A 14,939-nucleotide genomic window follows, 5' to 3' on the forward strand; every position below is an offset into this window, starting at 1 on the left:
TCTTGGCCTCTGGCTGTTACCTCCAGGGATTTATTAATAGTCTTGCAGGCCAGTTTATATTTCAGACGCTATTTAACAGCAATCATGATCAACCTGGGCGATTTGTTCTTATTTCAAGCAATTTGTCAGCAAATTTAAATCCTTACTTTACAACTAATGGTATTATAAAAATAAAATCCTTTATTTAATTATGTATTTTCTGTTGAGAACATATTTATAAACCTTTACTATAGGGACAAATTAAACGTTAAATATTGTAGCGTAAAAGAATACGACTTTACCCTGAACAACGTGGCTACCCCTACACTGGTTTTACGGGCAATTTGTCAGGTTAAACAACCTGCTAAACCGCTACACTCTGCCCTCCCTATAGGGCTAAACGTGCTATTTGTTATGCACACTGGACTTTAAACTCTGACGTAATCTCGGTTAGTGCAATTTTGCTTCGCTCTACCTCATCCGGGCAAGAGAGCGACGCCAGCCGCACACGCCGGACGGCCGCGTGAAAGTGCTAGCTAGCGGCTTGAAAATGACAGGACGTAGCACGAGATTTCAGCTCTGGAGGTTCCTGAAAGTCGCCTTGTTGAGCGCGTTACTACTGGTGTGTGTTTTGCTAGTCGTGGCCACGATTAGGACTCTGACCCTGGACGTGAACGAGGGGCTCGGGCTCGCTCGCTGGGGAGAGAAGGAGATTGTCCCCTTCGGCATAAACCCGCTGCAGCGACAGCAGCTACTGGATAATTTTAAGGGTGGGTCCTCCTGTTGAATAATGGACACGGGGCGATAGCTTCTGCCAGGGTCGTGCAGGTCTATAGGTCAGTACAGTAGTAGCAGGTTTTACTGATTGTAACGTAAGCTCTTTAGGGTGCATATTGCTGAAAAGAGCGGAAAAGCAGGTCGTTTTTAACTTGTGTTATTTATGTGACTGCGATGTGATTTTAGTGTCTCCAGTTCATAGCTTGTGTTCCGTTGCACTTCAGGCAAAACTGCAGGCAAACACCAAGCAGCAGCAATAATTGTAACAGCTGCAACGAAAGAAGCAAAAACATTTGCTGACTATGAAAGAAATACGAGTAACCCACATCGAAAGACGTTATCGGTGTGTGTTGTGTTTTTCCTCCTCTTAGTTACGCAACGCCCTGAAAACTTAATCGCGTAACTCCGCAAACCTGTGCAAACTGATTCAAGATAAGTCAAACATGGAGCAACCCGGTTTTCAGAGCCAGGAAGTCTTAAAATTGTAACATGATTCAAAAGTCTGTGCTTTGAGTGATTTTAGCCAGCGATAAAACTTTTTTTTACAATGAGACATTCCCTACAACATGATTTCTAAGTTAACTTTTATTCTCCTTTTTAAATTTAGTTCACGTATTTGCTGCAGCTTGACAAAATAACAAGACGCCGTCTTTTCTTAAAACGGAAGCATCGCCGGTCGGGTGTATTTGAAGACGTTTGTTGTTTCTCCCGTTGGTTGTGCTTGCGCAGGGGCGATTCGCATCCCGACGGTGTCCTTCTCGGACACAGAGCTCAACTACACAGCCCTGCGGGAGTTCCGGGACTTCCTGCCCACAGGTACCACAGAACCACCTTCTTAAACCCTCTGCACATTTAGTTATGTTATGGAATCAACTATTAACTTAACTGGCTTAAATTACCCCAGTTATTAGGGATCTAGTCTTGAACAAATGTATCCGGAACAGGATAAGGACCCAGTGCAGGTCTAGTCTGTAAGCAGAGCGATGGTATGGCTGTACATTGGTGTTCTCTCTAATACTACAAGGTTTGCGTGTGGTGAGCGAGCAGAATGGTAAAGCTTATGGTAGAAAAGTTCTCGAAGCTTTGACATGAGGTGAGAGGTAAAGCAAAGGGAAATTGAAAAGTGGGACTGTAAATGGATTTCTTTTCCCCTGTGCCAGTCTTCCCCACTGTGTTCGCCTCCAGCCTGGTGAAGTATGAGCTCGTTGCCAACTACAGCCACCTGTTCACCGTGCCGGGCTCGGACCCGGGCCTGCAGCCCTACATGCTGATCGCCCACCTCGACGTGGTGCCCGCCTCCGAGGGCGACGGCTGGGAAGCTCCGCCCTTCTCTGCCAAGGAGATGGGTGGCTTCATCTACGGCCGTGGCACCATTGACGACAAGCACTCGCTCATGGTAGGGACCGAGTTGCAGGACAGGCCTGGCCAGGAGGCCGGGAGGCTGCGGCCTGTCTGTGTTATCCAAGATCTTCCCCTGTAACGGATGGTGCAAACTGAGAGGGATTGTCATTAACAGTTCTCTTGTCTGTGGAGACAAAAGTGGACATGTTTACCTGAGCTTGTGTTTTAGGTTGTAAGTTTAACTGCTAACATGTAAAAAGCCTATGGATGAATATGGGTATTGATGTGGATCAATAATGTGTGTTATCCCTACAAACAGTTGCACTTATTCAGAAGCCACTTGCGTGCCTCACAAGTAGTAATAATAATAATTAATAATTCTTTACACTTACATAGCGCTTTCCTGGATGCTCCACTCAAAGCGCTTTACAGGTAATGGGGACTTTCCTCCACCACCACCACCATCAAAGTGCAGCTCCACCTGGATGATGCGACAGCAGCCATATTGCACCAGTACACTCACCACACACCAGCTGTCGGTGGGGAGAACAGTGATGAAGCCGATTCATAAAAGGGGATTATTGGGAGGTCGTGATTGGTAAACACCAGAGGGAAATTTGGCCAGGACACCAGGGTAACACCACTGCTCATTTTGAGAAACGCCCTGGGATTTTTCCAGGAAAGTGTTCCCATAATAATACTGGGGCATCAGTGCCCACACAGACTGCACCTTTTCCAGCAGCAACCTTTGCTTTCACAGGAGGTCTACCTCCTTGTGGTGGACTGGTTAATTATGTCAGAAACTATCATTTAAATTGTACTAAAAAGGAATTAAAGTATTCAAATCTGGAAAAGTTTCAAAAGTCATGCATTTGTATCCCTGTGGAGGGATCCTATTTTATATTGGGGTTTTTTTGTTTGAAGAAAGTCACATGTTCTTACAGGGGATAATGGACAACACCAGGTTTCATAATTAGGGGTCTGCATTCTTCCTAATTGAACTCGGTGTAAGAGCACTTGCATTTGTGTAAAAGTGAATGGGACAGGAGGTAAAAAAAAGTTACTGTCTCTTCATCTCTGCAAACAGAGAGCTAAAGATAAAGAAATGATTAAAATCTTTGATCTCAAACAGTTGTTCCTCTTTAAATTGGCTCTTTCCGATGCAATCTCTGCTTGCTGGTATTTTCATTAACAGTCCAGCACATGACCTGCTATTGAGAAAGAACAGCACTAGAATCCTCAGTCCAGGCTTATAATCATGGGAAATTCTGAGTTCAGTTGTTTTTAGGAGCATTATAAGTCCGTTGTTTCAATAGCTTTTAACTATTAATGCCTGTGAACGAGGCACTGCTTTGCACAAGGGGTTGCGGGAGAATGGAACAAGTTAGCAAGTAAAATGGCAGAACATGCTACCCTGGTTGCTTTCAGGAAATGACTGCATGATATCTGCTCATTATTTAGCTGCTAACAGCCAAAAGAGCTAGATGGGATCAACAGTTTCTTCTCCTTTGTGACTTTTCTCATGTTTTTCTGTGCTTGTCTATCTGCAGGCAATCCTGCAGGCTATGGAGTACCTGCTGCAGAAAGGGTACAGACCTCGGCGCACATTGTACATTGGCTTGGGTCACGACGAGGAGGTAAGAGGAGACTGAGAGGGCAGAATGTGTGAAAACGTGTGTGAATCCTTTGATGGTCACTGACCAGGCCAGTCTTGGGATTCAGAGCTGATGTTTCGTTGAGGAAATCGGGAGCTTAATTGGGGTAACTTTTTTCTGCGGCATAGTATATTTTATTTTGTTAGAATTTTAAGTTGGAAACTTCTTGCGAGTTAATGTAATATTTCTTTATTTGTACAAAGCAGTCTGATTCAGCATTATATAGTTTTGTAATGGGACTTAGCCATAGTTTGTCACAATGTCATAGTGATTTGCATGAATCCAAATATGAGAACATGCAGGTATTGAATACATACAGCTCAGGGTGATTAAAAAGCAGGTTACTTCAAAAAACGTCCCCAGAAGTGATCAAGCCTCCCCCATTTGGCTCACTGTCAGAACTGGCTCTAGTCCAGGGTGTAAGATTGTGTATAAAGAAGTTCAAGTTTGTCATTCCAGCCATATACAGTACAAGTATACAGAGGAGCGAGACATTGTTCTCCAGGTCTACGGTGTGAACACAGACAAGACAATGCTATAGACAATGCTGACATAGAAATTTTCTGGCAGGGTACAGGGTACATAAAGTGCAATGTGCATAGTGCAATTTACTTTACAAGTTTGTGCAAAGAATACATCGGACAGTATGCCTGACATTAGGCAAAAAAGAGCTAGGTTTCCAGATTTATAGTAGGTGCAGTAGGTATCAGGGTGTTGAGGAGCCTGACAGCCTGTGGGGGAAAAAAAGCTGTTACAGAGTCTGGTGGAGCTGGCCTGTACACTGCAATACCTTTTACCAGATGGTAGGAGGGCAAAGAGGTTGCAGGAGGGATGGGAGGGATCGTCCTCAATACTGGAGGCTTTGTGTGTGCAGCGTTTGTGGTAGATGTCCTGAATGGATGGAAGGGAGGCTCCAATGATGTTTCCTGCAGTATTGACAATTGCCAAACCAAACAATGATGCAGTTTGTCAAGATGCTCTCGAGGGTACCTCTACAGAATGTGGATAGTATCGGGGGGGGGGGGTTTGAGGAGTATGAGGTTTGCCCTTCTTAGTCACCACAGGAAGTGGAGACGTTAGCTAGGGAGGTGGTGTTGATGGTCCAAGTGAGGTCATCTGTGATATGCACACCAAGAAACTTAGTACTTCTAGCTTTCTCTACAGGGGAGCTGTTGATGCAGTGCAGTGAGGAGTGATCAGCGCAGGCCCTCCTGAAGTCAATTATCATCTCTTTTGTCTTATCTGCATTCAGAGACAAATTGTTGTTTAAGCACCAGAACAGAGGAATATTATTATGTTAATTAGCTGGTCTATGCAAATTTAATAAAAATGGTAAGAAGTCAATGTATCCAGGGCCTGCCATGGCTTGTGAGAGTCTGCAGCTGGCACAGCCTGGAGTGTTAGTGATTATTATTTCTGTCCCTGCACTTGTTTCTGGTGCCATGCAGGTAAACGGCCTGCAGGGGGCAATGAGCATCGTGAGGAAACTTCAGTCTCGCGGTGTGAAGTTGTCCTTTGTACTGGATGAGGGTCTGTCTGTGATTGACGGCGTCATTGAAGGACTAACTGAACCAGTTGCTCTGTGAGACATCATTATCTGTTATACTTCTGCGATGAATCTGATCTATGCAGTCCTTTTTTAACCCTCCTGATCAGGTTAAAACATGATTTTTAGAAAGGGGCTGCTCATATTTGTGCAGAAAACTGAGGTTCAAATGTACTGTAGCTTGCTTAAAATCAAATAGTCTTTTCACAGTGATCTCCCATTTACAAGACCAGATCTATCCTGTCCCCTCAAACTTGGGTGAAGTTTGCCTCAGAGCACTGCAGAGTTAATGTGGAAGATTGTAAAAACACAGGATTGAGCCTCACACCCGAAGAAGGCTCCACAGCCTAAATGTTGTTTTCTTTCTTCTCTTTTCAGCATGGGATAAACCTATGACTTAATCCAAAACACAGGATTTCCTAATATAGAGATGAGTCTTGTTCATCTAAAGCTTAGAACTATTTAAATTTCACCTTGAACATTCATTGTTTCTTTTCTCTTCCAAATTGAGTTACCGCCAAGTAGAGGTCGATTCCTATCAATTTTAGCTTGAAAGACAATCGGAGCACTTGCTGACTGTGTTTTGCAGAGAGAATTAAATAGGAGGCTTCATGATCCTGCACTTAAGGTAAAGATCAGCTCACCAAAGGGGAGGGTTTCCAGCTTTGTTCCTGACTCTGTATTGCTCTGAATATATTTTCTTCTGTTCTGCCCTACAGATAAAATGCCAAATCTGTTGTAATGCTACAGCAGCAGGCATCAGTACCTTGGTATTTGTATCTCATTTTGCATAAAATCATCACTGTCTCCTGACAGGCTAGAGCATTTCAACACCTTTACAGAGCTTAACAATTCTTAGAAATTCAGAGCAGCCTACAAATTCAGAGCAAATGTTGCTTCCATCTCTTTAAGATGGGGGAAAGCAGTGTTTTGTACTGAAGGGGGGAAATGACAGAACTGTGTGTTCCTCGCTGTGGAGCAGTATAGGTATCGGTGAGAAGGGCCAGGCCACGGTCAAGCTGAGTGTGACCACGAGCCCCGGGCACTCCTCCATGCCTCTGCGAGAGAGCAGCATCGGCATCCTGGCAGCAGCTGTGACCAGGTGAGAGAAGACAGCCGGAGCCAGAATCGGCCCTCTGCAGTTCACAAGATCCATCCGTTTTCTAACTGCTTCATCTTGCCCAGGCAGAGGGAGACAGACCCTATCCTGGCAACACAGTCCACAAGATTTTCTTTTAGCTACTATTATTCACCTCAAAGTATAGGAAAAAAAAACATCAATCCAAAACTTATCAGAGCACAAGGTAGAGTTTAGCAAATGTACTCTCCTGATTTGCAGTGAAATATTGTTGGACGGGTCTGGAGCAGACTGCTGTCTGTGGTGACCCCTATAGATAGAATGTATGACTCGTCATCTTGGACTTCTGTGTGCAACACAGCTTCTTTTCTGCTGTTTCCAGGCTGGAACAGAACCCCATTCCCAGCATGTTTGGGTTAGGCCCAGAGCTTGCGACCTTTGAGCACCTGGCCCATAAGGTAAAGTTAGCTTTCCGACATTCCTGGCGTATTTAATTCCAGCCCTGGGTCCTTCCGGGTCTGTACCTATCAGAGGGATGTCTGATACTTTCTTATTTCCTCTGTTTCTGCTGCTTAGATGAACATCCTCATTTCCTCTGCCTTCATGACCATTTTTTATCATAATGTTTATAATAGTGTACTAATAATTGAATTAATTGTTTGATTATGGGGGCATTTCTAATTGAATGGCTTTTTGTTTATTATGCTCAAGTTCAGGAGGGGTGGAGGCTCATTCCTGTTAAATGTGTCATGCAGGTGAGAGTGGTGACCCTTCCTCTAATGTATGTATTCTGTGTAATAGCTATATAAGTCAAATGTGAACCACCTATTGACACATTGGTTAGCCCTGTGGCCCTGGGTTCCGGTCTGGACCTGGGGTGGTATCTGTGTGGAGTTCGTATGTTCTCCCCGTGTTGGCCTGGGTTTCCTCTGCTTTCCTCCCACAGTCCAAAACCATTCTGGTAAGGTAATTGGCTCCTGGGAAAACTGGCCCTGGCATGAGTGTGTGTGTGCTTGTGTGTCTTCATCTGTGTGATGGAGTGGCGTCCAGTCCAGGGCGTGCCCTGTCTTGCCAGGAGAGACTCCAGCTCCCCCACGACCCTGAACTGGAAGAAGCGGTTAGAAAATGGATGAGTGAATCCCCTGTGGCTGTGGGCTAGCAGACCCAGCTGTTTCATGTGATTGTCTGGCCGTGGTAGATCCCAGCTGGGTGAGATCCTCAGATCAGTGAGCGAATAACCAGACTCTTTCCTGCAGTGATCACACATGGCTTTTCAGAACCATATCTGTACAAGTTGAGTCTAAATTCTCCAATGAGGTAATCGACACAAAATCAACTTAAAACTAAATGTGGGTATTTACATGCAGATTATCTTTATCTTACTGTTTGTTTTCTTCCCAAGTCTCTTTTTAAAGATTAGTTTTTAATGTATGCAGTTACAGGTGGATATGGGATGCAAGAGTGGATCCGAGCCCTGGTACAGGGAGATCCAGTCTACTGTACTGTATCTTAATTCTTCTTACATTTTAGCTTCTTTAATAGATTAACTTTGTTGCTTACATGTTTCTTTGGGGTTTGCTGTAACACCTCCACTGTATGGCACTTTATGAAGTCTCTCATCACCTTTAGAGTCTGCTGTCTTATTTCTGTCTGATCTGCTCTTCGAAGGGCATCACTTTGTGATGAACAGACACATGTGGAATGGTGCTGTGGCACAACCACTTCCAGCGTGTTTTTTCTGTCTCCTTCTGCTGAGGTCAGTTAATTACATTTCGGAAAACGCACCCGAATGAGGAAAGTTCTGAAACTCATTAACCGATGAAGAGTTGATAAGTACATGTACCTTTCACTGTTAGAGCTGGATGCAAATTTTAAAACTATCAGATTTTAAAAGTATTGCAACCACTTCCTGTGACATTTTGCAGTTCACACTCCCTCTGAAATTCTTCATGACCAACCTTTGGCTGTTTTCTCCCCTGATTGGCAGGTAAGCGCAGTCTTGAGTTTATTTTGGTTTAAACCCGTTTTGCATTACTCGTCTTTATTTAGCAGTTGCTGTCTTCCCCTCCCACAGGGTTATGGAAGGAAAACCAGATTCCAATGCCTTTGTCCGAACTACAACTGCAGTCACCATGTTTAACTCTGGCATTAAGGTATAATCATAGCAGATACACTAGTAGAGAAGAATCTCTGGGCTCCGCAGTTCAAATCTTTATACATAAATCTTTGTGAATGGTTAAAAGTTAGTGTGAATTTGCTTAGACATGGCAGATGAGTGAAAATTGAACTGTAACTAAAAGAAAAGTTCAGGTTTTTATCATTCATACATAGTCAACAAAATGGTGAGCTTTGTTCGCTTAGGACCCAGAGAGAAATTAAAAACGTGCTAGTGCAGTTACCAGTGGGCTCCAGCAGGTGGCTCCCCTCAACAAGGTTTACCCTGAAGTAGAACCATTTCTAAGAGCTGGTTGTACAGACACCAGCTGTACTTGCTTGCCTAAATTATTATTATTAGGTTGCCTGTGATCAGTGCCAATCAGGATCTGTAAAACTACTGCTAAAATCATAAGAAAATATTGCAACTAGATGCATCTTCCTTTAAATGCAATCTCTGTATCCTTTTAATTTCTGTTTAAACCCCCATTTATATGCTTCTCTGTGCTGTTAGATCAATGTCATCCCTCCGTATGCCGAAGCGTTTGTCAATCTGCGGATCCACTCTGCGCAGACGCTGCAGGAGGTAAGTGTGGGGATGTCTGTCTGTGCACGAGGACCTATGGCTGCGCAGGGGAAATGGGCGAGACTCAGCCAGACAGGCGCAGAAGCACGTTCCTTGTGGATCCGTCAGCCCGAGAGGGTTGATCAAAACCTTTCTCTTGGCAGGAACGTAAGAATTTAGAGGAGTGTTAAACAGGCTCATTTAAGCAGTTTGTTGGCTCAAGTGGGTAATAAAGGGCTTGGGTGGCACAGGACCGTCTCAGGAGCCTTTGGGTGACTTCTCCTGATGAGGAGTGTAGTGTGGTGGGGAAGACATCTGAGAAGCAGACTTAGCTGTGACCTGCCGTGCGATGGCCTGGGGAGAACTGGCGGTCCCGCCTTGCACCCTGGGCTGATGGGATAGGCTATGACTTGCTGCGGCCCTCACCAGGAATAAGCGGCTAATTGCTCAAGGATGGATTTGACTTGACCCTGTAAGTTAAAACCTGATTGTAAGAATGGGGACTCCCCTCCACCACCACCCATGTGCAGCACCCACCTGGATGCGACAGCAGCCATAGTGCTTCAGAACGCTCACCAGGTGGGGATTATTAGGAAGCCATGATTGGTAAAGGCCAATGGGAAATTTGGCCAGGACACCGGGGTTACACCCCTACTCTTTTCAAGAAACACCCTGCGATTTTTAATGACCACAGAGAGTCAGGACCTCGGTTTTACGTCCCATCCAAAGGACGGTGCCTGTTTACAGTATAGTGTCCCTGTCTGAGCCCCCTGATGGCCCCAGTAACACCTCTTCCAGCAGCAACCTTAGTTTTTCCCAGGAGGTCTCACATCCAGGTACTGATCAGGCTCACACCTGCTTAGCTTCAGTGGGCTGCCAGTTGTGAATTGCAGAGTTATGTGGCTGCTGGCTGCAAAATGTACGAGCCTGTCTCTCGCTGGGTCTTCTCCAGGTCCTGGAGATAATCAGGGACATTATTGGGGATGAACGGGTGAAGCTGGAGCTGGTCAATGGTTTTGATCCCCCTCGCGTCAGCTCCTACGACGAGAAGTCCTTTGGGTTCCAGATCATTAAGAAGACAGTCCTGGACTCCTTCCCCCAGGTGACAGTGGCTCCAGGTAGGACTCTGCCCAGATACACCTGGACAGTCATTAAACAGCCGACCACCAGGGGCTGAATAAAGAATGATCACTTCAAAAACAAGAATGCAGTGAATTTCCATTAATTGTTCTTCACCAGTTTTCTAAGAACAGAGCAAAACTGACATCTTTTGATCAGTTTTTCAGTCACCCATGTGAAATGTGTGTTACTGTTACTGTTGATAAGTATCTTTCAGGAGACTGAACCAGTCACATATCTGAGTGTGCCTTTATCTGATTCCAGTGGTTGGGGTGTTTTTGCAGGTATCTGCGTTGGAAACACGGATAGTCGCCACTATGTTGACTTGGCCAAGGACACCTACAGGTTTACTCCAACCTGGTTTAAGAAAGGTGACTTACGCAGGTGAGACAAAATCCATTAACCTCGCTGGACCACAGGGGTGATAGGTCTAGTAGCAGGTTTTTAATTTAAACTCAACTCGGTGAGATTTGATTGCACAGATAATTTCAGGACTTTTTGTCATCCAAACTAAATTTAGCATTTTCTGAAAAGTCAGCGTGAGGTACGTAGCTTGTTTCCTGCCCAGGTAGAGTCTCTTCTTTCACTTTCCTGAATTTCTTCCTTGAGAAAGACCTGCAAAAAGCTTAAAAGCTTAGATTTTTGACAGTAGGTGAAACATTTCCTGTGGTTTGTGTCTTTAACAACTAAGAGGATTTTTCTTAATTTTGTTGCTGGATGTTTTATTAAATTTAATGGCTGATTTTTGGAGTAGCAAATGACTTGTCTACTCATACATCCGTTTCACATATCCACAGACAGTGGCAGTTTGAAAGTCCTGGAAAAAATAGTAATTATATAAACAGGTGGAGAAGGGCAGATCTTATCATCTAGCTTCGCTAAAACAAACCTTGAAATGTAATGAATGTTCTAAATATTCTTCTCTTTAAGAAGCAGTGTTAAAACTTGGCTTATCTCAGAGCAGTGTCTGAAAAGAGACTTACAAGCACTCAGAACTAAATTATTTTCCACATTTCTCTGTTCTGATACTAAAGGTTGAAGTCTTGATTCACGTGTCTTTGGTTGAAAACATTTTTCTTTGATAAGGGCAGATAAAATGTCACAATCATCTCAGTTTCTCTGGGATTTAAGTACATTGTTTGCAAAAGAGAAACTTTCCACTGTGACAAATCCTTGAGAGTATCTCGCCAGGAAGCTCTGTTCAGCCCATTCCGCTTGTCTAAGTCCTGAATGGTTTTGCAGTGGAGACCCATTGGGTTGCTTACAGATGGGTTGCTTTGTTCTATCAAATGAAAACCTGAAATCAAAACTCATGAGGTGATTTATTTCAAAGCGCTTTTGCTCTGCTGAATAATTTACCCTATAATCTGAAATTGTTTATAAAAGATTGAATTTAACAATGTAGCTAAGGAGGATATTTTAAATTAGGTTTTCAATTACGATTGTTGATCTGGCGTTCAGGAGAGAGGAACAGATGAAATTAGTGCGCACTCAGTGTAGCTGCTCCGTGATGAGCTCAGCGCTGTACAGCTTGCAGCCCTTTAGTCCTACTCCACTGCAGTCCTTAGACAGGAGTCACCAATCTCTTAATTGTTAGTATTGATCCTGATATGAAACAACTACTTGATGAGCTGGTTGTAGCAGAAATACTCTGAGGATGGAGTGGATTGCAGAGACTGCACATTTGGTAGCCCCTGCAACAGGATACTGCTGGAATGCACAGGCACTTCAGACCCATTCAGACAATCGCGTCTGCTTCGTGCTGGTGGAAAAATAGCTCTCTATTCAACTCGGGGATGTTTATAGAATCTCGGAATGGCTGCAGTAATGTGGCACAGAAATGATTGCACTTTTATGTAACAACACCTTTTCAGGCATTCTGGGTTTTTTTGGGTCACTTGGCAATGAGTCATATTCTATTTATAAAGCAGACACAGACATAGTTACAGAAAATGTGAGAAAAACTATTTTTTTTCTCTGATTCAGTGCACCAGTTAAACAAACCAAAATAACTGTTTTATTTGCAGTTTTATCACTCGTGCACACAGTGCTGGGTTGACATTTTGCTTTCTTCTTTTTTCCTTCTTTACTTGATCTTGGGAAACTGTAACCATCTTATTGAAGCTTACTCCTGATTGGTCTGCATTTTGTAGTGCCAAAAGTAGCTTTGTAGCTTCATGAATGTGTCGAGAGGAACAGACGAGGATCTCCTGACAGTGAGCCAATTAGATGTGGCAGGTAAATGTAACGGATTAGCGGCTACAACACTTCACCGAGGGCTGCCCCTGGAGTTTTCCAAGATACTAACTAATATGAGACAGATATGGCTAAATGACCAGCTTGGCTCCTTGCAGCTAAGTAACAGTCGAAATTGGTACAACAGTAGAAAATACTAGTGGAGCATTAAATAAATTGTATGAATTTAATTTGGAAACAAGTAATACTCCATTTCATCTGTAGTTGGCAGCAGGCTGTCTATCTGTGAGCTCTGAGTTGTATTTTTGTTGTATTTTTGAGTTGGCTGGGTGGATACAGGGAATGGGAGCCAGAAACAACTTTACTGCTTCTCCCTCCCCAGGTTTCATGGTGTAAACGAGAGGATTTCGGCTAAAAACTACGAAGACCTGGTGGAGTTTTATTTTCGGCTGATTCAGAACTGCGACATCAGCAAACTGCCCGAGCCTCATGGCAGCCTTCACGATCTGTAGAGAACTGTGGGCGTCACGGGCCAGTACCAGCAGGAGCGCCGTGTCTCCCCTTCACCAGACGCTGGGTGTTAATGTGCTGGCAGAGGGCTAATATACTGAGGTTGTGCTGGGATAACCTGGAGCGGGTGATACTTAAACATGGCCAAGATGTGCCAGATTGAGGAGGATATGTGAGGAGTGATCTAGTAGATAAACACTTGTCTGTGTGCACTTCAGTTAATTTACCTTTAATTGATGTGTTCTGATCACTTTCTTCGTCTTTTTAATTGACTTAATTGGTATTTGACCCATGTTTTAATCCTAGGGTTTGTGAGGCACTGCTGTGCTGTAAGCAGATAGTTGCACAGTGAGGGACCCGTGTCAGACAAACAGCCCCCGGCTCAGTCTTAATCTTAACATAAATCAAAACAGTCTTGTTTCATTCTTCCAGTCTGCAGGCAGGAGATCTGCATTTCACCAAAGCATCAGGATTCATATTGTGGATTTAGGCCAGCATGGGCTTAGTTTCAATAGTGGATGATTGCTAACAGTGAAGAAAGATATCTCAACATGGATAGCCCTCTCTGACAGTAACCCAGTTTTATTACATTTGTTCCACTTAACATTAAATCTCCACATTCCATTGCGGTGGAGGTGTAACATTTTTTTTTATTTAGACCTGTCTAGACACACTGACCTGCACAGGATTTCTCCTAATCTCTGGAAATATTCTCATTTTCTGGAAACGAGCCTCTTTCCTGTTGATGTAATTAGAATATTGTCTCCCAGTTACCGGAGACATAAAAGCAAAACCTACTGTATCTTTTGGATACTGTTCAAGATGTAACCTGATCCCACCCCAGGTCAAAATTCACTTTAAAGATTTTTATTATTTAATTGGAATTGATTTTCTGTCTAATATGTCTCTATGTCAGTGCCCTGCTGTTAACAAAATATTGAAGTTATTTAAATCACAATTGAAAATAAAATGGCTTAAATTGTTTCTACAAGATGTGGGGACGGTCAGTTCATATTCGAGGTCTTGTCAGAGATTCATGTGCGGGACAAGCATTCAGATTAATCTGAAATTTAAAATGACTTCTGTTCTCATTTAAAAAGGAAACCTTGATGATAAATTTGTACAGAACACATTGTATAGACTAAATATAGAATGACCAAAGACTGAGGATAAGGTTTTTATAATAATCAGCCACCTTTCAGGTGGATAGTTTGCCAAAACACCCACTGCTCCTTCCTGCTCTTTTCACAAATTGGCATCATCAACAATTGTATCGTTGCTACTTGGAATGTAGAAATATAAGCTGTTGTCTTTCCTTTCTTAATACACTGGTGCTGCTTTTGACAGACTGCTGATGGGGGGGAATGCTTGGCACCATTTACTTTAATTTTTCAAAGTTAAACATTTGACATTTCCAGGCAACAGGGGACACAGTGGAGACACAGTGCTTTCAGATAATACACAGTTTCCGTCAGCACACCATTGTTTGAAGAATTATTTACCTGTGAGAAGCTAGAATGGAAAATTGAGACAGATATTGGTCCTGCTCTCCTTGTTACTTATTATGGGAATACAGTAAGGGAATGTTGGACAAAATGGAAAACAAATTAAATCCTGCAATTATTATCCTTGGAAACCTCTTTACTTTTTGATCTCCTATAGGCCTCCTTCTTTAGCTAATCTTTTTTTCCCCGGTCAGAGGACAGCATCCACTTCAGAACCTGTGAATTTTATCGCTTGTTTCCACAGCGTTCTTAATGGCTGCTTGCTCATATGTCGGCTCAAGGTTCCTGTTGGCACGCTGCATGAAAGCCAGGAGGTAACTGGCAATGAGAAAAGTAGCTGATTAGTTTTTTTCCCCTAGTTAATCCTCTTGGAAAAATCACCAGCTTACTTTGGAAAAACCCTGTCTAGAAAACTCATTAGGGTGCTTGTAGGAGGTTTTTGTCTTAAAACATGTAGAAACAAAAAAGCAGGCTTATTCCCAGGGACAGAAGTTTGTCCGTCGTTGCTAATACT

At 43.4% G+C, this 14,939-nt stretch overlaps 1 protein-coding gene across 1 annotated transcript; it reads left to right on the plus strand.

The window, feature by feature from the left end:
* Positions 1–445: 445 nt before the first annotated feature.
* Positions 446–13,911, plus strand: LOC148658778 (N-fatty-acyl-amino acid synthase/hydrolase PM20D1.2-like). Its single transcript, XM_088640364.1, has 13 exons — positions 446–749; positions 1,486–1,572; positions 1,917–2,152; positions 3,648–3,734; positions 5,201–5,334; positions 6,281–6,400; positions 6,759–6,834; positions 8,302–8,363; positions 8,451–8,529; positions 9,045–9,116; positions 10,048–10,213; positions 10,499–10,598; positions 12,793–13,911. The coding sequence occupies exons 1-13, from the start codon at positions 530–532 to the stop codon at positions 12,920–12,922; spliced, it is 1,569 nt and encodes a 522-aa protein (XP_088496490.1). The 5' UTR covers positions 446–529; the 3' UTR covers positions 12,923–13,911.
* Positions 13,912–14,939: the final 1,028 nt, after the last annotated feature.

This window comes from Lepisosteus platostomus, chromosome 7 (assembly GCF_059453375.1).
Source record: "Lepisosteus platostomus isolate fLepPlt1 chromosome 7, fLepPlt1.hap1, whole genome shotgun sequence".
Classification (NCBI taxonomy): domain Eukaryota; kingdom Metazoa; phylum Chordata; class Actinopteri; order Semionotiformes; family Lepisosteidae; genus Lepisosteus; species Lepisosteus platostomus.

What these genes read in the sequence shown, in the direction of transcription:
- LOC148658778 (XM_088640364.1), top strand. Translation starts at nt 530, where the DNA reads ATGACAGGACGTAGCACGAGATTTCAGCTCTGGAGGTTCCTGAAAGTC. An exon ending in TTGAGCACCTGGCCCATAAG is followed by an intron (nt 6,835 to 8,301) that starts GTAAAGTTAGCT and finishes GACATTTTGCAG; the next exon opens with TTCACACTCCCTCTGAAATT. An exon ending in CTGCGCAGACGCTGCAGGAG is followed by an intron (nt 9,117 to 10,047) that starts GTAAGTGTGGGG and finishes GGTCTTCTCCAG; the next exon opens with GTCCTGGAGATAATCAGGGA.